The sequence below is a fragment of the Phyllobates terribilis genome, unplaced genomic scaffold (assembly GCF_046119375.1).
Source record: "Phyllobates terribilis strain yellow unplaced genomic scaffold, ASM4611937v1 Scaffold_2__4_contigs__length_985480577, whole genome shotgun sequence".
NCBI classification, from domain to species: Eukaryota; Metazoa; Chordata; class Amphibia; order Anura; family Dendrobatidae; genus Phyllobates; species Phyllobates terribilis.
The window spans coordinates 329392550-329413127 of record NW_027362762.1 but is presented as its reverse complement, the minus strand read 5'-3'; the positions used below and the strand labels follow the sequence as shown (position 1 = coordinate 329413127).

Here is a 20578-nt window from a genome sequence, read left to right as displayed (position 1 = left end):
GGCCAGTGATTAAGAGCATTGCTGGAAGCAGCAACTCTTGGGGGTCAGGGGCTTGTTATCAGCGATAGGACAGCGTATAGAAAAAAGCAAGTCAATTGCAAACTGGCTTATTTTCACAATGTCTAATTATACTAGTTTCAGAACACAAGAGGGAACAGCTCGGAATGATGAACCCCTGATCTAATATGAACATCATAGAGTTGGGCTTCATTAATTTTATCGGACACATTCTATGATCGATCCAAGACAGTGGATGTCAATTTAGCCACAGTAAGATGCAAAGTAAAGACATTTTTATTTCCAGCTTTGCATTTAGACCATGATCCCACGTAGCATAAATGCTGCATTTTTTGTGTGTAGAAAATCATCTGCATTTAACAACTGAGGCAAAGTGCATGTGATTTAAGGAAAACTCATGCCCACTGTGTGTAACAGTGGTTCCCCATGTATGATGACCCTACATCATACCCAGCATGGGATGGCCTCTTACAGCAGCCACCATAGCTGAGCTGCACCCACTGCTGTTAACCTTTTAAATGCCGCTGTCAATCTCTAACATTTAAAGCATGCGGCCCTGGAGTGGGGTCGCAATGTTCCACTTCCATCGCCATCCCCCACGAGACGGTCACAGGGTGCCAATAGGTTCCCATGGCATTTAGGGGGTCTGCTGAAGGGGCCTGCCATAGATACTGAAGAATTCAATGTACACTCAAATTGTATGATGCAAAGTGTCCAAAAGGTATTCAGGCTGCTGGATTTCATAATTCCCATATACCTTGTTGTGCTCCAAAGTTTCAATGCACAGGATGTGCCTGACTTCCATGATTGGGATTACAGGTGAACTGACTTTGTTCCAAGTTTACAAAAAATGTGTTCATTGTGATATACAATTCTCAGAAGATGCCATGAAGATAGACTAGTAAGCGACAATTAAATGTTTCGACCCTCTTGGGTATTTCTTCATGATGTCGCCGGTAGTCGAGGTGTTCCTGTGCTGAGATAATCTTATAAATGCGCCCCTGCTGTGTACTGTGTAATGGCTGTGTCTCCCTGTACAGGAACACAGTCTGATCATACCACATCTCCTGGGCAGGGGAGGATGCAAAAGAGAGTATACAGACATTACAGCATGGGATCACAGCGGATTCTTTCTTGTGAGGTAAAACATTTCCCTGCCTGTTTTTAAACAATGTTTTACTTCAAAGAAAGAATCAATTGTGTTCCCCTGCTGTCCTGTCTGTATACTCTTTTGCTTCCTTGCCTGCCCAGGTGTTGTGGTATGATCAGACCATGTTCCTGTACGGTCAGTCACAGCCATTACACAGTACACAGCAGGGGAACATTTATAAGATTATCTCAGCACAGGAACATTTTATTTAAACACATCCAATTATGGAAATTATTATCATTCCAATATCTATTGATTAAAATTAACTTTTGTTCATGGGAAAACCCCTTTAAGACCTTTCACTATACACTACATACTGCAGTGCACAGTATTGCAGTATATCAGACAATCGTGTGTTCAAGTCCCCTAAGGGACTACAATTTTTTTAAAAAAAGGTTTTAAAATCTAAAATTAAAATATAAAAATTTGAAACACCCTCTGTTTGCTCCATGTAAAATAAAGAAATTAACATAATTAACAAAATAAACAGATGTGGTATGTACAAGTCTGATCTGTCAAAATTTAAAATTAATGAATTCGATCGGTAAATGCCTTAAACAGAAAACAGGCAAACTCCTTAATTGCATTTTTTCATTCTACACAACTCCATCAAAAAATGTATTAAAAAGCAGTGAAAACATCATATCTACCAGAACATATCAATAGTCATCAGCTCATCACACAAAACAAGCCCCCTCGCAGATCCATTGACGTAAAAATGAAAACGTCTCGAAAAATGCTGACAAAAAAATAATTTAATTTTTTTCAAATTTCCAATAATTTTTTTCATTAAAGGAGTTGTCCAGGATAGGGCATCAATGTATGATCGGCCGGGGTCCCGCACGCGGCACCACCGCCGATTAGCTGTTATCAATGTGGGCTGTGGCGGCCACCGGCCAGAAGTGCTCACTTGTGGGGCCCCGCCGTCAAGTGGTAGTGGCTGCCGTGGTGTACTGCACATCCGCCTCCCATTCGAGCATTCCGGCCAGTGGCCGCCACCGATAACAGCTGATCGGCGGGGGTGCCGTGTGCGGGACCCCGGCTCGTCATACATTGATGCCCTATCCTACGGATAGGGCATCAATGTAAAAGTAGTGGACAACTTCTTTAATTAAATAAAAAAAAATGTGTCACATTTGGTGTCATCGTATTCATACTGACCTGGGGAATCATGTTGCCAGGTCATTTTTACGGTACAATAAATACTGTAAAAACAAAAACCAATGTTTTAGTTGCAATTTTTCTGCACTCTGAATTTTGTTCTGTGAAATGATAGAAGGATAATGATAAAAAGAACTCATCCCAGAAAAAAACAAGCCCTCATCCGGATATATCAATTGAAAAATAAAGAAAGATATGGCTTTGGGAAGACAATACGTCAAATCTCCACCAAAAGCTAATCAGATAAATAAGAAAACGCATAATGAAAACTGCAGCAAAAACACAATAAATTGAAGAGTATTGCTATTGCGTATTTTGGTGCATGTAGAAAATACACAGCAGTAAAAAACAATGTTTTTATATGTGGGAAAGCGCATTTTATCTAGATTTCCCCGTACTTTATGGGAATAAATGGATGTATCTTTTGTCGCATAGTTGTTTTGTATAACATATGATTGTATAATAATTTTTACAGAATATTTTGTGTTTGATAGACTGTAAGCGTTACGGGGCAGCTGGATGCGGGAATCCGATACCTGGATCTCCGAATAGCTCCCAGGCCTGATGTCTTCTCGAATCTGTACTTTGTACATGGCCTTTATACGTCCCGGACTGTAGAAGTAAGGCAGACTGCAGTTCTTCATATTTGTTCCTACGTCTCAGTCTTTTCACTTCACACACATAGTCCCGATTCGTTAAACTGTTTACTCCAAAAATCTGCCGAAAACACTTTAAAAAAAAAATCGTTACATTTTTGAGCAATGCGTCTTTTCACACTAGCTGCGCCAAAGTGGACGGAGCTGGAACGAAATGAACGTTGGGACGCCTGCTTGTCTAATTCATGTGATCGGTGGCACGTTAAGCTACAAATCTTCCTCCAGTCTCTAGAGCAGGGGTCTCAAACTCGGCTGGGTATATGGGCCGCACATGGAAAAAATTTGAATTTGGGGGGCCGCATTCTTTGTTCAATGTGACATTTTTAGTGATACCATTTTTTTTGTATACACCTTTTGAACATTTTTGCCGTGTTTATTTTTTTATGGCTTGGGTCGTTATGGATGTGGCGATAATAAACGTGCACTTTTTTGTGTTTACTTTAGTTTACATATAAAACAGCATTTTTAGTGCCCAATATTTTTTCATGCTTTATTTTATTTTTTATTTTTTTTACAATTTTATTTCCCCCAATTGGCCACATACAGTAATATTGTCTTACAATTAGCATCATATAGTAATAATGGAAAACATCTTGTAGTAATGTTCCCCATCCAAGTCCCCATCTTGTACTAATGTGCCCCATCCAGGTCCCCATCCTGTGGCTATGTGCCCCATCCAGGTCCCCATCCTGTGGCAACGTTCCCCATCCTGGCGCCCATCTTGTACTAATGTGCCTCATCCAGGTCCCCATCCTGTGGCTCTGTGCCCCATCCAGGTCCCCATCCTGTGGCTCTGTGCCCCATCCAGGTCCCCATCCTGTGGCAACGTTCCCCATCCTGGCGCCCATCTTGTACTAATGTGCCTCATCCAGGTCCCCATCCTGTGGCTCTGTGCCCCATCCAGGTCCCCATCCTGTGGCTCTGTGCCCCATCCAGGTCCCCATCTTGTGGCTCTGTGCCCCATCCAGGTCCCCATCCTGTGGCTCTGTGCCCCATCCAGGTCCCCATCCTGTGGCTATGTGCCCCATCCAGGTCCCCATCCTGTGGCAACGTTCCCCATCCTGGCGCCCATCTTGTACTAATGTGCCTCATCCAGGTCCCCATCTTGTGGCTATGTGCCCCATCCAGGTCCCCATCTTGTGGCTATGTGCCCCATCCAGGTCCCCATCTTGTGGCTATGTGCCCCATCCAGGTCCCCATCTTGTGGCTATGTGCCCCATCTTGTGGCTCTGTGCCCCATCCAGGTCCCCATCTTGTGGCTATGTGCCCCATCCAGGTCCACATCTTGAGGCTATGTGCCCCATCCAGGTCCCCATCTTGTGGCTATGTGCCCCATCCAGGTCCCCATCTTGTGGCTCTGTGCCCCATCCAGGTCCCCATCTTGTGGCTATGTGCCCCATCTTGTGGCTCTGTGCCCCATCCAGGTCCCCATCTTGTGGCTATGTGCCCCATCCAGGTCCACATCTTGTGGCTATGTGCCCCATCCAGGTCCCCATCTTGTGGCTATGTGCCCCATCTTGTGGCTCTGTGCCCCATCCAGGTCCACATCTTGAGGCTATGTGCCCCATCCAGGTCCCCATCTTGTGGCTATGTGCCCCATCTTGTGGCTCTGTGCCCCATCCAGGTCCACATCTTGAGGCTATGTGCCCCATCCAGGTCCCCATCTTGTGGCTATGTGCCCCATCTTGTGGCTCTGTGCCCCATCCAGGTCCACATCTTGTGGCTATGTGCCCCATCCAGGTCCCCTCTTGTGGCTATGTGCCCCATCCAGGTCCCCATCCTGTGGCTATGTGCCCCATCCAGGTCCCCATCCTGTGGCTATGTGCCCCATCCAGGTCCCCATCCTGTGGCTATGTGCCCCATCCAGGTCCCCTCTTGTGGCTCTGTGCACCATCCCGGTCCCCATGTTGTGGCTCTGTGCCCCATCCAGGTCCCCTCTTGTGGCTCTGTGCCCCATCCAGGTCCCCATCTTGTGGCTCTGTGCCCCATCCAGGTCCCCTCTTGTGGCTCTGTGCCCCATCCAGGTCCCCATCTTGTGGCTATGTGCCCCATCCAGGTCCCCATCTTGTGGCTCTGTGCCCCCTGTGCTGTTCTTCACACACATAAAATAGAAAAAAAAAAAGATGATTCTCACCTGTCCTCCGTTCCCTCGGCGGCCTTCCTGCAGATGTGGCCCGCAGGCACCACAGAGTCAGACCCCTTGACGATCCCGACCTGGTCCAGGAGGAGCCGCCGACAGCAGCGCTGCATTGCCGCACAGAGACTGTCTCCCAGCACAGTATTTTCAATGTCAGCCGCCGGCCAATCAGAGGCCAGCAGCTGACATCTGCATATGGCAATGACGTCATACTCGCTGCGCCGACACGCAGATATCAGCTGCTGGCCTCTGATTGGCCGGCGGCTGGCATTGGAAATGCAGTGCTGGGAAACAGTCTCTGTGCGGCAATTCAGCGCTGCTGTCAGCGGCTCCTCCTGGACCAGGTCGGGATCGTCAAGGGGTCTGTGCCTGCGGGCCGCATAAAGCAGCCTCAGGGGCCGCATGCGGCCCGCGGGCCGCGTGTTTGAGACCCCTGCTCTAGAGTAAGATTTGTGGTGAGGGGAACACTACTTTTAAGACGTGTTTGATTCATTAAGCGGCATGCACCTCTGAACAAATCAGATGCGCCTTACTCCAACACGCTCCCTCATCAAGACTGGTGTGAACAACGACTTGCCATTTTTATCCATCTTCATCCTACAATTTCAACCTATATAAAAAAAAAAAAATGGATCCAAATGTAGGTTTAATTTTTTTACTATATGTGTATTTTATAACAAATATTGTGCTTTATGATAAATCTTTCAATTTAGGCTACGTTCACAGCCTTTGGACATAAAAACAGGACAGACAAACAGATGTGTTGCATAACTGATACAAACGGCAGCAGCTGGACACCATTGATTATTATGGGGTCCAATTAGGTTACGTTATGTGTTTGTTTTTAGAATGGAAGAAAAAGCGCAGCATGCAGAACTTTTTCTTCCATTCTAAAAATTGACATAATGGAACCCACGGGCCCCTAATACGGTCGCTGTGGTTTTTCTGCTTCTGTTTGCATCAGTTATGCAACATCTTTTTTAGCCATTAATGCCATTTGTCTGTTAAACATTGTTCAAATGGACTGTCCACACCGATATAAATGTTTCATTATGTGCATAGTTCACTTTAATGCTACATTCCCATGATGAGTATATAGTGAGTTTATGTTGCAGATTTTCTGTACCTATTAGGTTTTGTGGGGTTTTTTTCCATTGTGTTTTTGACACTACAGTTTTTGTCTCGTCTTATGTTAAATTAAGCTGCTCTGTTTTTGAAACTTTCTAGTATTTAGCTTTCAGCATCTAATGCAATTCTATAGAGAAAATCCGAACATAAAACTCTGAAACAAGCACCGCTGGTCAGTTTATGCAGCATAAAAGAAAAAAAGCAGTGGGCATGAGATTTCTATAAATCACATCTACTTTGCTGAAACTGCGTTTTTGGCACAGCGAATATATGTAGCGTCAAGTACTTATTGTGGGAACCTAATATGAGAAAATATAAACTACGTACAGTAAGTGCACTAAACAAATCTAAATTTACTGTTTATTTTTTCTAGGAAACACTTTTGGAGATTGCCGACTGGTTACAGCAGAATCCGCGAGAGGTCCTCATCCTTGGGTGTGATAATCTGCAGTCCATGTCCCCACAGCATCATGTGTATTTAATTAACTCCATACACAGGATATTTGGACTCAAATTATGCCCAAAGCATGTACGAACATGAACTATAATCCTAAACTTGTATGTGTTCTGTTAGGGAGCTTCACTGCTAAAAGCCTGGGGTGAATGTAGTAAAGTAGGAGAAGAAAAAGCAGATTGGCTTAAAAAGTGTACCCAAAATCAATAATGGATACAATACAATAGAAATATAAATGTTGTAGTATGTTGTTTTTATGTTTAGAATCCAGTTCAGGTTTTTGTGATGCAAAATAGGCAAGTGTGAATGTGGATCGAGGATGCTAGTACATTTTTGTACCCAAATTACGGTTGCAGTACCCTGACCTCCTGGAGAATAATTTAGACCACCAACCAGGGCTGTGGAGTCGGTAAGCCAAACCTGCGACTCTGACTCCGACTCCTCAATTTCCCTTACACCTACTCAGACTCTGACTCCGCGACTCCAACTCCCACATATATTGCTTATATTTTAGTGAAAAATTTATTGTAGTACAATGTGAACATCAGACATTTCATAATTTTTATGATACAATAATCAAGATATTTAGATAGAATATAATATATATTTATTGGAATACAACTTTAGAACACAAAAAACTAATAAATTGTAAATATTGACTACACTATGTAATATCGATTATACACATATATATATATATATATATATATATATATATATATATATATATATATACACATATACACACACACACACACACACACACACACATACATATATACACACTATGTAATAAACTATGTAAGTGGCAAAACACAGTTTTCAACAAAGATATACTAAATAACATTTGTGCAGTCTATGAATTTGTTCTAAGAAATAGTATCGCCTCCATCAGATCCTCCTTCATAGATGACCTCAAATCTGACCTAATTATTTTAAGGCTAGAGAACAACCTCTCTACACTAACTTGGGTTGGAGGCAAAGCCGTAACCACATGGGCAACATCTCTAACAATTTCCGGGTATAAAGGAATTGCTTCATGCACAGTCAGTTTTGATGAACGGTTGAATTTTTCTATTTCTTTGAGAGCAAGTGAAACATTTTGTTGAAATATGGTCAATCTGCTTGCTATAGGAGACGGAGTGAAATCTTTTTCCTTGCGGCAACGCTTTGCCTGCTCCATGTCATCCAAATACTTGTCAAAGTCAAACTCCTCATCTGATGAGGATGAAGATATGGCAGCAGTAGCACTGTCAGGACCCAAGTCCTCTTGCGCCTGGCAGTCCTCCTGTAGGCCACTCATCCTAACTGCTACCTCAGTCAGAGCTTCTTTTCCTTTAGTAAGCTGTTGATCATCAAGCAGTATACGATGACTTGGGTCCACATAAAACAGCTGCCAGAAAAATTTTAATTTTCCAATAGCTGTGTCTCTCTCCGTTTCATTGAAGCAGAAATGCCATCTGCGATTAAACCTCCTCTTTGGGACAGGCAAAATAGCAAGTTCTTCCACTCCCTTATGAAAATGCCAGGAGTTAAATCCTCAGCTTGTAATTTTTTAGTCACGGTAAATGGGTGATTAAGCAATTCCTGCAACTCAGCCACCTGTGTCCATTGACCTTCATTTAGGGTTACCTGAGGGTTCACCATATCTATAAGAAACGGTTTTAGTTCAAGCCATCGCTCAATCATTAAATAAGTGCTGCCCCACCGAGTGGCTTGATCGACAATTGCCCCTTTCCCAGCACGTCTCTTCGAGATGGAATCAATTTTAGGGGCTCTGGCAGCAATAGCCAATTTCCTCACTTTTCCAATCAGATTTCCAGCATGTCCCTCTTGCAGACTATCTCTTATTGCCAGCTTCAGCGTGTGCACAACACAGCGCATGTGATGAATAGAAAAGTGTTTTGAAGCAGCTTCAACAAGATCATCTATTTCTAAAGTATAATTTTGCTGTTCTTCTGTTGTAATCTGTTTGTTCCTCAGTTACATGAACAGCACTGTGGCCTTCCATCTCAAACATACTGAATCCTAAATTTTCTTCTAGCTGTTGTTCATTACTCTCATTCATCAGTTTAATTGTACTTATCATGTTTGAAGCATTGTCCGTTACAATAGCAAGAACCTGTTCTGCAAGATTACGAACTCAAAAAAGAACTTTTTCCACTAAGGCCTGGAGAAACTGGCTGCTGTGATGAGCTTTAGGATCTTTTACTGCCAGTGTCTTGGTAACAATTTCTTTGTTGTCACAAACATATCGAACATTGATGGCAAAATAGTTCACTCCGTGATCTGTGCAGGCATCCTTTTTAAGAAACATGAAACGTCTTTTGAGAGTCTTTTTAAGATCTTCCTTTTGTTTGCTTCTTCAATCACTAATTTTCTAATACTTTCTCTTTCCAGAGAAACATCAAGTTTGCGGGCCATTTCTCCATTAAGAGCTGTAAAAGCTGGTCGTGCAAATAATGATAATGGTACACCGTCCTTCACAATTAGCTGTATGAGCGGTCTTTTAAACATATCTGCTGTCATTGTTACAGTAACTTTGTCACTTACAAAATATCTTGTTAATGATGTTTGAGATGCTCTTTCCTCCTCCTTTGCCTGGCGGGAAGTACTGGGCGCTGGTTTCTTGGTGCTGCTGTTATCTTTCTCAGTCACAGCTTTGAAAACTTCTGGGTGGAAGCGTTGTAAAGGTCTTTTTTAGATTGGAAGCGCTTGTAGGAGCATTTGTATCACTGCCTGACTATGCACTGATTTTGGCTTCACAGCATTTGTTTTCCTCTGGGTCACTTGTCATACATTGACACCCAAAATATTTTTCATCTTGAGTCACTGAAATGCTCAAATACAGCTGACTTCATGGGGAGCTTCTTAGACATTTTGTAATCATATAAATTCACTCTCAAAATCATTTTGTCCTATAAAATAATGTATATTATAATTCCAGCAAGAACAGGGAACCATGTACAGTGGGGAAAATAAGAATTTGATACACTGACAATTTTCCAAGTTTTCCCACCTACAAAGAATGGAGAGGTCTGCAATTGTACACTTCACCTGTGAGAGACAGACTAAAAAAATCCAGAAAATCACATTGTATGATTTAAATAATATGCATTTTAGTGCATGAAATACGTATTTGATACAGTAGAAAAACAGAACTTAATATTTGGTACAGAAACCTTTGTTTGCAAATACAGAGGTCAGACGTTTCCTGTATATTCTGTTTCTCACAGGTGAATTGTACCTACGATTAAAAATTTCAGACCTCTTCATTCTTTGTAGGTGGGAATCAACAGTGTATCAAATACATACTTTCCCCACTGTATAATTTTAGATAGAAATAAAACAAACTTTGCATAAATCAATAGTACAGATGACAAATATAAAGTTTGTAAAATATGTTATTAGAATTTACAATCTCAGGCTTTTCTTAGGGTACAGCTCACTAAATGCTTCACAGTCTATGAAGAGGGGAGGAGGGAGGGAGCAAGTTTGTTGTGTATCATACTCCAGGAACAAAGAAACTGATAACAGAGCTAATAACTTGATGTTTTGGCTTCTATACCTATACAAGTCCTCATATAAGTCCTCATCAATCCTGTTGCTGTATGTTCCCTGTATATTGTATAGTAGCCTAGCTTCCCAAAAGTATATGAGCTCAAAGAAAAAACAAACAAGCATCAAGCATACAGAGAACATACAGTATACTGGACTATTGATTTATGCACAGTTTATTGAAAGTTTAAATATGCTTTAAGAAGTAATTACCTTAATCTTGTTATCCTGTTCACTCTAGCAATTCTTCTGAGATGAGTGCAGACCTTCCTTCTTTCTGAGTGTGTTTACTTTTTACCCTTGTCTGTAGAGGAGGAGCTTCACTGGTGCTGGATACAGTGCAGACAGACTTATCTTAGCTAAGACAAAGCCTAGATCCTCAGGCTGCATTCACACCATGGGCGTAGCCAGGATCAAAACTGGGGGGGGGGGCAGAACCTCATACTGCACACCCCTACACTTGAAAATAAAGCCTGCACCTTAAGAATATGTGGTGAATGCAGTCTATTTATTCCAACTATCAATTGATGTTGATGTGTTACTGAAGATGAGCATTGCCTGCCCTGGGCGTCCTTTTGGGCAGCTATGAGGTGTACCTGACTGATGCTAAAAAAAAAAAAAAAAAAGGAGTGCTAGTCTGTGTGCTACCCGGCTTTCATTCTTTTTGGTACAGATAAGATATGGATAGACAGATATGGATAGATAAATATATGGAAAGATAGATGATAGATAGCCATATGGATGGATAGCGGGATAGAGTGTGATAGACAGATGACAGCTACAGATAGCAAATAGTACATTGCACATATCGCACACATTGTACAGAGAGCACATAATAATCACCTACAATATTAGCATTAGTTACCTTCCTGTGACAGAGATGAGCAGTAGTACTTTCACTTTCTCCAGCTCGGGGCCCAGGAATTGGATCCTGTGCAGGGCAGGCGCCCCTCCTCTCTCTGGTGAAGACGGCAGAAGACAGGACAGAGGAGGGGAGATTACCCCCTGCAATCTGGAGCCAGTGCAGGACAGGAGCATTGCAGCATACAAGTGAGTTTTGATAGGTGCGTGCCTCTGCTTCTAGGGGTGGGGGCAGCTGCCCCTCGCTGGCTATGGCCATGATTCATACACAGCATTTTTGCGAATCCATTTTTTGCAGTAAAATGCAGTGTCTCTGGGCATCCCAGTAAAGTCAGTGGGTTTCAAGATATGACATTCAGACACATCGTTTTTGTGAGGATCTGTTTTTGGGATCAAAAACGGATCCTCACTAAGAATGAGCATGTCAGTTTGTTCGGCGTTTTTCTAATCTGCTTTGGCTATTGAAAACATTATCTATGAGCTCAAAAACCTTCCAGGTGATGCGGTTTTTTAAAAAGCTGATCTGCTTTTGCAGCTGAAAAACGTATCCTCAAAAAACGCTGTGTGTGAATGTAGCCTTAGATCAGGAATAGAACAGCCATTTATAGGACATTTGATAACTTTCCCAAATTCATATGAAAAAATATTCCCCACAAACTGCATTGAACTACTGCACCCAATTTATTATATATTTTAGGAGTCTGAGTTGGTCCATTTTATACCGACTCCGACTCCACAGCCCTGCCACCAACAAACATGCTATATAAACAGAGCAGCATGATGTAGGGACAGAGACCCTGATTCCATTAATGTGTCACTTGCTGATCTGCATGCTGTCATTTTGATATAATCACAGTTTTCTTTACAACAGATCTAGCCGTGCTCAGCATACCGAGTCCTGTATAACCCAGCCCTCACCATTGACTGGCAGCTTTCTATGTATACTGTGCATAGGCAGTAAGCTGCTAATTAGCAGTGGGGGTGGGGTTACACAAAGCAATTGACTAGGAGGCACGAGACACCTAGTCCTGTAGTGATAAAATCAGTGTTTTATCAGCAGGCGATTATGAAAACAGCAACACACAGCTTAGTAAGTGACACATCACTGGAATCAGGTTATCACCCCCTGCATCATGCTGCTCTGAGATTACATGGCAAACATCTGATGACAGATTCCCTTTCAATGTGGGGGGCATAATTCACAGAAGTGCAATATCTACAAGTTTTTATGTACCAGTTTGCTTGAGGAATCCAGAGTTTCCACTTTTATAGATTTTCCTCCTATTATCTGTAAACAGCCTTATTCACATTTCCGCAAATGAAGCACTCAGCCAGGCAGAACAGTACCTCATAACAGATTACCCATTTTTCACAGTTATTTTTTTTGTGTGGATATCAATAGATATATAACAGATATCCGAGACCATGACAAATCATACTGTAACAATGGCACAACTAAATGTTCAACTAATCTTATTGTCAGCCTGTAAGTTTATACTCCGAACTTCAAAGCCATGTCAAATCCGTAGAACGACCTATTCCAACAGTGCCCAACGGATCTCATTGACCTATGATGGGTTCTGGTATAATGTCAGTAACTTTGACAGAGTAAGAAAAACTCTGCACTACAAATATTTACGAAGATAATGCAATTTTCCATTTCTTTATTTGAAAAAGGTGCACGTTCCACATTGTGACAACACTAAGGCTGCGTGCCCACTATGCGTTTTTGCCGCGGAATTTCCGCAGTGAAAACACTTAAAAAATGCTAGGCAATACGTGCCCCATGGTTCCCAATGATAATCCGCATGTGCTGTGCACATGCTGCAGAAATTTCCGCTGCGGATTATCATTGCGGAAAAATATGCAGCATGTCCATTAATTTTGCGGACACGCAGCGTAATCGCCGCCATTGACTTGCATTGGACCGCGTGACATCCGCAATCACTGCATCTGTACATGCGGATATCACACGGTTCAATGTGCGGATGGTACCCAGGTCTGGAGGAGAGGAGAGACTCATCCAGACCTGGGTACCATAGAAACTGTAAAAAAAGGATTTAAAATAAAGATTATACTTACCTTCCGATGTCCTCCCGGTGTTTTCTCCCCTCCGTCTGGTCTGCTGTATGGGTCGCGTTGTTGTGAAGGACCTGCCATGACGTCATTGAGTCATGTGATCTGTCACATGACTCAATGGTGTCAACGCAGGTCCTTCACACCACCGCGAGTCGCCCAAGACACCGGACGCAGCAGAGAAAACACTGGGAGGACATCGGAAGGCGAGTATAATCTTTATTTTTTACCATTCTTATTCTTTTTAACTAACTTGGTCACAATTTGTCAAGCACTTTTCCAAGTGATGCCAAAATTGCTTGGAAAAGCGCTTGATAACCCGCATGCAGAAATGCATGCAAAAACGCTTGACAAACGCTTCTACCTGGCAGGAAAAACGCATGTAAAATCTGCATGCATTTTTCCTGCAAGGGAGAAGCGGAAAAAATATGCAGCATTTCTGCATCGTGGGCACATAGCCTTAAGGCTACTGCAAAATGCAAGTTGTCAGCCAGATTAATGTGAACTTGTAAACATCTGTAAGAATATTTTTATGAATGTTCGCTCTAATTTCCAGGAACGGCCAACCCTGAGGAACTTGTGGAAGCAAAATTATCAAGTCATTGTGTGCTATGATCATCCCCAGGCACTGATATTTGACTACCTCTGGCCATCTATGCCGTACTGGTGGGCAAACACAACCAATACACACTACTTGCTGCACTTTCTGGAGATGAAAAAACACAGTGGGCGGCCAGGTATCTGGTTCTTCATTTCTATTCTTAGACTGATTGCAAATTACATGTCTTTAAGGTGTTTATATAACGTTATTGTTAGCCTAAAGAGACAATTTGGGGGTTTCAGTATTTTATCCACTGTATTCTGACATTTTTAGGGAATATTATGCGACACCTTTTGGCATCCTTGGATTAGCAATATCCCATGTCCATTTTGAAAACATAAAAAAACAAACACTCATTATTGCATTTGTGCCTATTTTTTTTTTCCAGTTTTTAATTTTTTTTAAGCTGTTTTTTTGTTTTGCGCTATATTATTCTATCCTACAGGGTGGGCCATTTATATGGATACACCTAAACTAAATGGGAATGGTTGGCAATATCAACTTCCTGTTTGTGGCACATTAGTATATGGGAGGGGGAAAACTTTTCCAGATGGGCGGTGACCACGGCGGCCATTTTGAAGTTGGCCATTTTGGATCCAACTTTATTTTTTTCAATGGGAAGAGGGTCATGTGATACATCAAACTTATTGAGAATTTCATTAGAAAAACAATGGTGTGCTTGGTTTTAACGCAACTTTATTCTTTCATGAGTTTTTTACAAGTTTATGACCACTTATAAAATGTGTTCAAAGTGCTGCCCATTGTGTTGGATTGTCAATGCAACCCTCTTCTCCCACTCTTGACACACTGATGGCAACACCGCAGAAGAAATGCTAGCACAGGCTTCCAGTATCCGTTGTTTCAGATGCTGCACATCTCGAAACTTGATGGTATGGTGTGGTATATGGGGTACAAAGATAGTGGGGCCATTCTTCATCAATGGAAACCTCAATGCCACTGGATATCTGAAATTGCTACATGATGATGTGTTGCCCTCTTTATGTACTGAAGATGGCACATTCCCTGAGTTTTTCCAACAAGATGGTGCACCACCACATTATGGGTGTCAGGTCCGAGCATTCCTACATGAACGGTTTCCTGGAAGGTGGATTGGTCGTCGTGGGCCAGTTGAATGGCGACCAAGGTCTCCCGATCTGACCCCCTTAGACTTTTATCTTTGGGGTCATCTGAAGGCAATTGTGTATGCTGTGAAGATACGAGATGTGCCGCATCTGAAACAACGGATACTGGAAGCCTGTGCTAACATTTCTTCTGCGGTGTTGCAATCAGTGTGTCAAGAGTGGGAGAAGAGGGTTGCATTGACAATCCAACACAATGGGCAGCACTTGGAACACATTTTATAAGTGGTCAAAACTTGTAAAAAAAACTCATGAAATAATAAAGTTGCGTTAAAACCAAGTACACCAGTGTTTTTCTTATGAATTTCTCAATAAGTTTGTGTCACATGACCCTCTTCCCATTGAAAAAAATAAAGTTGGACCCAAAATGGCCACCTTCCAAATGGTCACCACCCATCTGGAAAAGTTTTCCCCCTCCCATATACTAATGTGCCACAAACAGGAAGTTGATATCACCAACCATTCCCATTTAATTTAGGTGTATCCATATAAATGGCCCACCCTGTATATTGTTCTCGTACTGCAATATATCGCGAAACAAAAAAAAAACAGCCTAAAAAATTAATGAATCTTTGGTTTTCAAAACGTAAAATTCACTTAAAAAGCAGGTCTAGAAAGTGTATTTAGGCCTGCAGCTACATAAAACTGTGCTACTTCACACAAAAATCTAAAATGTGAAACCATGGAAAATCTGATTGGATTCTTAAGCATTGTCGTTTTTTCCATTTCCCTTTTTTCGTAGCACAAAACAAAAATCTGCTATGATGAGATCTATTCTACTGTCACCCCCTCCCCCATCCCCAGGGTATCTTTTCCATTTCGAAGAATAAATTTCTAAAACAAACTTAATTTAAAAAAAGAAAAAAGTTTTCTACATAAAATATTTTTATCGCCTGCATTTTCACTTTACATGTTTAAATACATTAAAGGGGTATTCCCATCTTCAAGATCCTATCCCAATATGTAGTAGGTGTAATAATAATAATATTGGCAAATACCTCCAATTAGAAATTTAGTATAGTTCTCCTGATAACCTATGTTCCTTACATCATGTGGAGGCCATTGCAAGTTGCTTGGATATCCATTGTTACGACCATTAACCACCCACTGTCACTATATAGGTCACTATGGATACCTAAGCTACTGCAACTCAGAGCATTTACATGCTGCAGATCTGCAAGAAACAAATATATAGAATAGTCATCGAGATTTTAGAAATCTCATCCACTTTGCTGGGAAAAAAACGCGACGTGTGAACATGCTCTAAAGATTCCACCTGTTTTATCCACTTGCAAGGCAGTGAAATCCCATATGTTGGGCTTTGGTAAGGGATAACAATTTAAAAATAGCTAAAGAACATTGATAGAAAATTCTGAATCTGTCTAGTTGCTAAAGATTACTATATAATCAATATGGTATATAATACAGTAAAAAAAAACTGAAAAAATTCTGTTTTTTATCTTTGATCCTAATTGTACTATATATTTTACAGATGGATTTTTTGTGGCTGGTCTTAATTTAACGGAGAATGGGTCTTACATCTTAAAACATCCATTTGGTTCCATGAAAAGCATGACTTTGCCTAAACTTCCATTTTTGTATAAGTGGGTGCAGAAGCAACATCCAGGAGGGAGCGGTGATGCCACCAATATTATTGCAGAAGATCTTATTGGATCTGATGACTTTGTTTCTGCTGTGATTAAGCTCAATATGAAGCTTTTAGACAGAACTGATGCACTGCTTAGCTACAAGACTTGAAATGGTGTAGTACTTTGCACTATGCAGTTAAATACGCTGTATGTATGGATAGCAATATCACCTATTAAAGCACCACTCCAGCGGGTTTTTTATTGCAACGCTGGAGTGGTGCTACTAATCCAAGTTCCCTCCCCTAGTCTTATACTTACCAGCTGCTGTCTTCATCTGTTATCCACGGTTCTCTGGATCTTCTGCAGGTTGTGACATGCCAGATTGCTCTAGTGTTTGCTGGGCGATCCGGAAGTCACAACTAGGGATGAGCGGACCTGTGGAAGTGCAAGTTCTGGTACCCAACCCGAACTTTAGTCCAAAGTTCGGTTCGGTACCAGGACTATACCTGAACTTGAACCAGAACCCCATTGAAAACAATGGAGTTCCGAACTTTGGACCTGGAAAAAAAAAATTCTCTCTCGCTCCCCCCAACAGACTTCCCCCTGAACTCTACACTTTGCAACAGACTTCCGGGAGAAGTCAGTGTTCGGCGTTTAGCTGCGGACACTAACTGTCTGGTACGATCCCCAAACTTTTAAGTTCAGGTTCTCTCATCTCTAGTCACAACTCAATGTAAGCTCTCATAGACTTAATATAAGAGCCTGTGACCGTTCCTTCCAACTTCCGGGCCTGGAGTAGCGCCAGTAATGGCTGCTGGAAATATAATACCAGGATAAGGGTACCTACATTAGTGGCACCACTGCAGCGTGGAAATAAAAAAAAAAAATGCTGGAATGGTGCTCTAATGGGAAGCCATCATCAGACAATAACCTATTGTTTTAATCCGGTTTTTGTATTAAATGATTTTTTTTTTTTAAACAACTCGCAATCAATCAATATAAAAAATAGAAATCTTGCCATTTTCTCACTGGCCACTGGGGCTTTCTTAGACTCCAACTTCCTATTGTTTCAGGAAATAACACATGTACATAGCCACAGTGGTTTGATCCCAACCCTAACTTTTGTACGGATGTATCTAATGAGCATGTGCAAAGGTCATTGTGTCAACTCTGACATTGCCTATTGTGTATAGTGTTCTTTGTCATTGTACATTGTAATCCTGCCTCTGATAATATGGAGTTTTGCTATAAACTGTTCCTGAGAGAAAACTGCAAGATTACTATTTTTTTTAATAAAAATTTGCAATATAAAAATAAAAAAATTCTAAATTAAAAATAATCATCATCATCATTTAAATCAGCGTTTTGTGTTATAAGTAATTTTCTGAGGCTACTCTCCCTTTAACGTCTTTCCTCTTTACGACCAAGCCCCAATTTTCAAGTCTGACATGTGTCACCTTATTGTAATTACTTAAGAATGCTTCTACATAGCGCAGTGATTCTTTGACTGCTTTTTTTCCATGACAAATTGTACTTTAGGTTTGTTGTAAATTTAGGTCAATATATTTTGCATTGATCGATGAATAATCTGAAATTTACTGAAAATGTAGAAAAAGTACTAATTTTCAAACTTTGAAGTTTTATGCCTTTAAGGTTGCGTGCCCACGATGCGGATTTAATGCTTTTCCGCGGCTGCATTTCCGCCGCGAAAACGCATTAAAAACGCATGTTAAGTTGTCTGCCATGTTTCCCAATGATAATCCGGATGTGCTGTGCACATGCTGCGGGAATTTCCGCTGCGGATTATCATTGCGGAAAAATCCGCAGCACGACTATTAATTTTGCGAAATCGCCGCCATTGACTTGCATTGGACCGCATAACATCCGCATGCGGATATTATGTGGTTCAATGCGCGGATGGTACCCAGGTCTGGAGAAGAGGAGACTTCTCCAGACCCGGGTATCATAGTAGCTGTAGTTAAAGAAATAAAAAAAAATAAAAAACATATACTTACCTTCTGATGGTCCCCTGTCTGCTCCTGGCGGTGCTGCTGGCTCTTCGGCTGCTCGCGGTGGTAAAAGGACCTTCCATGACGTCAGCGGTCGCGTGACCTGTCACATGACTAAATGACGTCATGGAAGGTCCTTTTACCACCGCGAGCATCCGAAGACACCAGACGCGCCGGAGGAGACCGGGGGCCATCGGAAGGAGAGTATAATTTTTTATTTTTTTATACTATTGATGCCGCATTTGCAGCATCGTAACTTGGTCACACAACATAAATCCATGCCGGTTGCTTTTCCACGTGATGCTAAAATCGCTTGGAAAAGAGCTTCACAACCCGCATGTGAAATCGCATGTTCAAAACGCTTCACAAACGCTTCTACCTGGCAGAAAAAAAACGCATGTAAAATCCGGATGCGTTTTTTTTCTGCCAGGCAGATGCAGAAACGCTCCGCAGCATTTCTGCATCGTGGGCACTTAGCCTTAGGGTGCAGGACTGCCATAATACTCACGAGTGGATTGCATCGCGATGCTCAGACTGGCCGGTGGCACTACTAACTTGAGCGTGACAGCATTTATTTCTTTACAGCTGTCACACTCAGGTCAGGGGAGCCGACGGCCAGTCTGAGGATTGCGATGCGATCATCGCACGATTAATACGGCAGTCTGACTGCACAATAGACCAGATAGTTGCACCACACACAAAAAAAGTTATTAAACTCCATGTACCACATTTTACTTTCATCGGTATAATTTTTCAACCCTCTTTATATTGTGAGGACACTAGAAGACAGTAATTTTTCATATTTCCAAGGGAATTTCCAAGAGCTGTTCACTTTGAAGTAATTATTAATACAAAAATTAAAATCACGGCACTTTCCCTTTAAAAACAAAAGTGATCTCATTTTAAAAAAAAATTGCTCCCCTCAAGATATTCAAAACATCAATCAGAAAATTTGTAAACCCTTCAGTTGCTTCACATGAATTAACACAATGGAATGTGTAAGTGAAAAAATATTTTTTTCCACTAATTTAGCCACAAATTTTTCATTTTTTTAAGGGTAAGTAACTCCACAATTTGATACGCATATGTGGTCATGAACTACTGTTTGGGCACACAGTAGGGCTATGAAGGGAAGGAGTGTCATTTTACTTTTGGTGCACAAATTTGGCTGAATAGATTGCAGATGCCAGGTCATATTTGCAGAGCCCCTGAGGTGCCTGAACAACAGAAACACCCCACAAGTGGCCATCATTTTTGAACACTACATCTCTCAATCATTTCCTCTGTGGTTCTATTAAGCATTTTGACAAAACAGGCGATTCGCAGAAGGTTACGACATTGGGCCGTGAAAACAATGGCTGTTCACATTTACGATCTATGCACCTTTCTAGTGAGCATGTTTGAAAATCGCAAAAAAATAAATAAAAAAACGTATTGAAAAAGCAAAGCCACAGACCGTAACAGTCAGACGTAATACAATCATACTTATGTTTAACTATATTTCTTAAAAGGTGTATGTTTTTAAGGAGAATAGCAGTGTGGTATGCTGTACCTTTTTTTTTTTTTTTTTTTTAGGTTTGCTGTTTTTAAACCAAATAACCACATTAACAAAAACATTTTTTGCTGTTGACATTGCTGTTTATTGTACAGTATCAATAACCGTAGTTTTGCATCTTTTGATACAGCATTTATATAATTGTTTTATGTTTTACTACTTCTGCAGAGCAATAAATTTACTTTTTTTTCCAACAATCGTGTTTTTTTTGTCACTTCCAAACAGAAAAACAGGTGTGAACAGGTGCAAGCTAAAAGAGCTACTTCCATATGTAACTAACAAATTAAAGCTGCACTCTGTAACGCTATAGTATGCAAACATGAAATATATGAAATTGGAATGGCATTGCTGTTCTAGAAAAGAAAAGTTAAAAAATGAGATGCTTAGCGCATAAATTCATGTGTGGTCAACAGTCATCCACAAGGCGACCTTCTTTGCTGGGAACCTAACTTAATATATATTTCATATATGGGGCTGACCTGACAT

The 20578-nt window shown here is 41.3% G+C and overlaps 1 protein-coding gene across 2 annotated transcripts in view; it reads left to right on the top strand.

Annotated features, from left to right (window-relative positions):
• The window catches only part of PLCXD1 (phosphatidylinositol specific phospholipase C X domain containing 1), a 32749-nt gene extending 12488 nt beyond the window's left edge, over positions 1-20261 (top strand). The window contains exons 4-7 of one of the 2 annotated variants that reach the window (XM_073664439.1): positions 2824-2949; positions 6624-6779; positions 13756-13936; positions 16432-20261. In XM_073664439.1, coding sequence (XP_073520540.1) covers positions 2824-2949; positions 6624-6779; positions 13756-13936; positions 16432-16697 — 729 coding nt within the window. In that variant the 3' untranslated portion in view covers positions 16698-20261. The remainder of the gene's footprint in view (positions 1-2823; positions 2950-6623; positions 6780-13755; positions 13937-16431) is intronic. The other variant, XM_073664441.1, reaches the window with a different exon arrangement.
• The last annotated feature ends 317 nt before the right edge of the window (positions 20262-20578 follow it).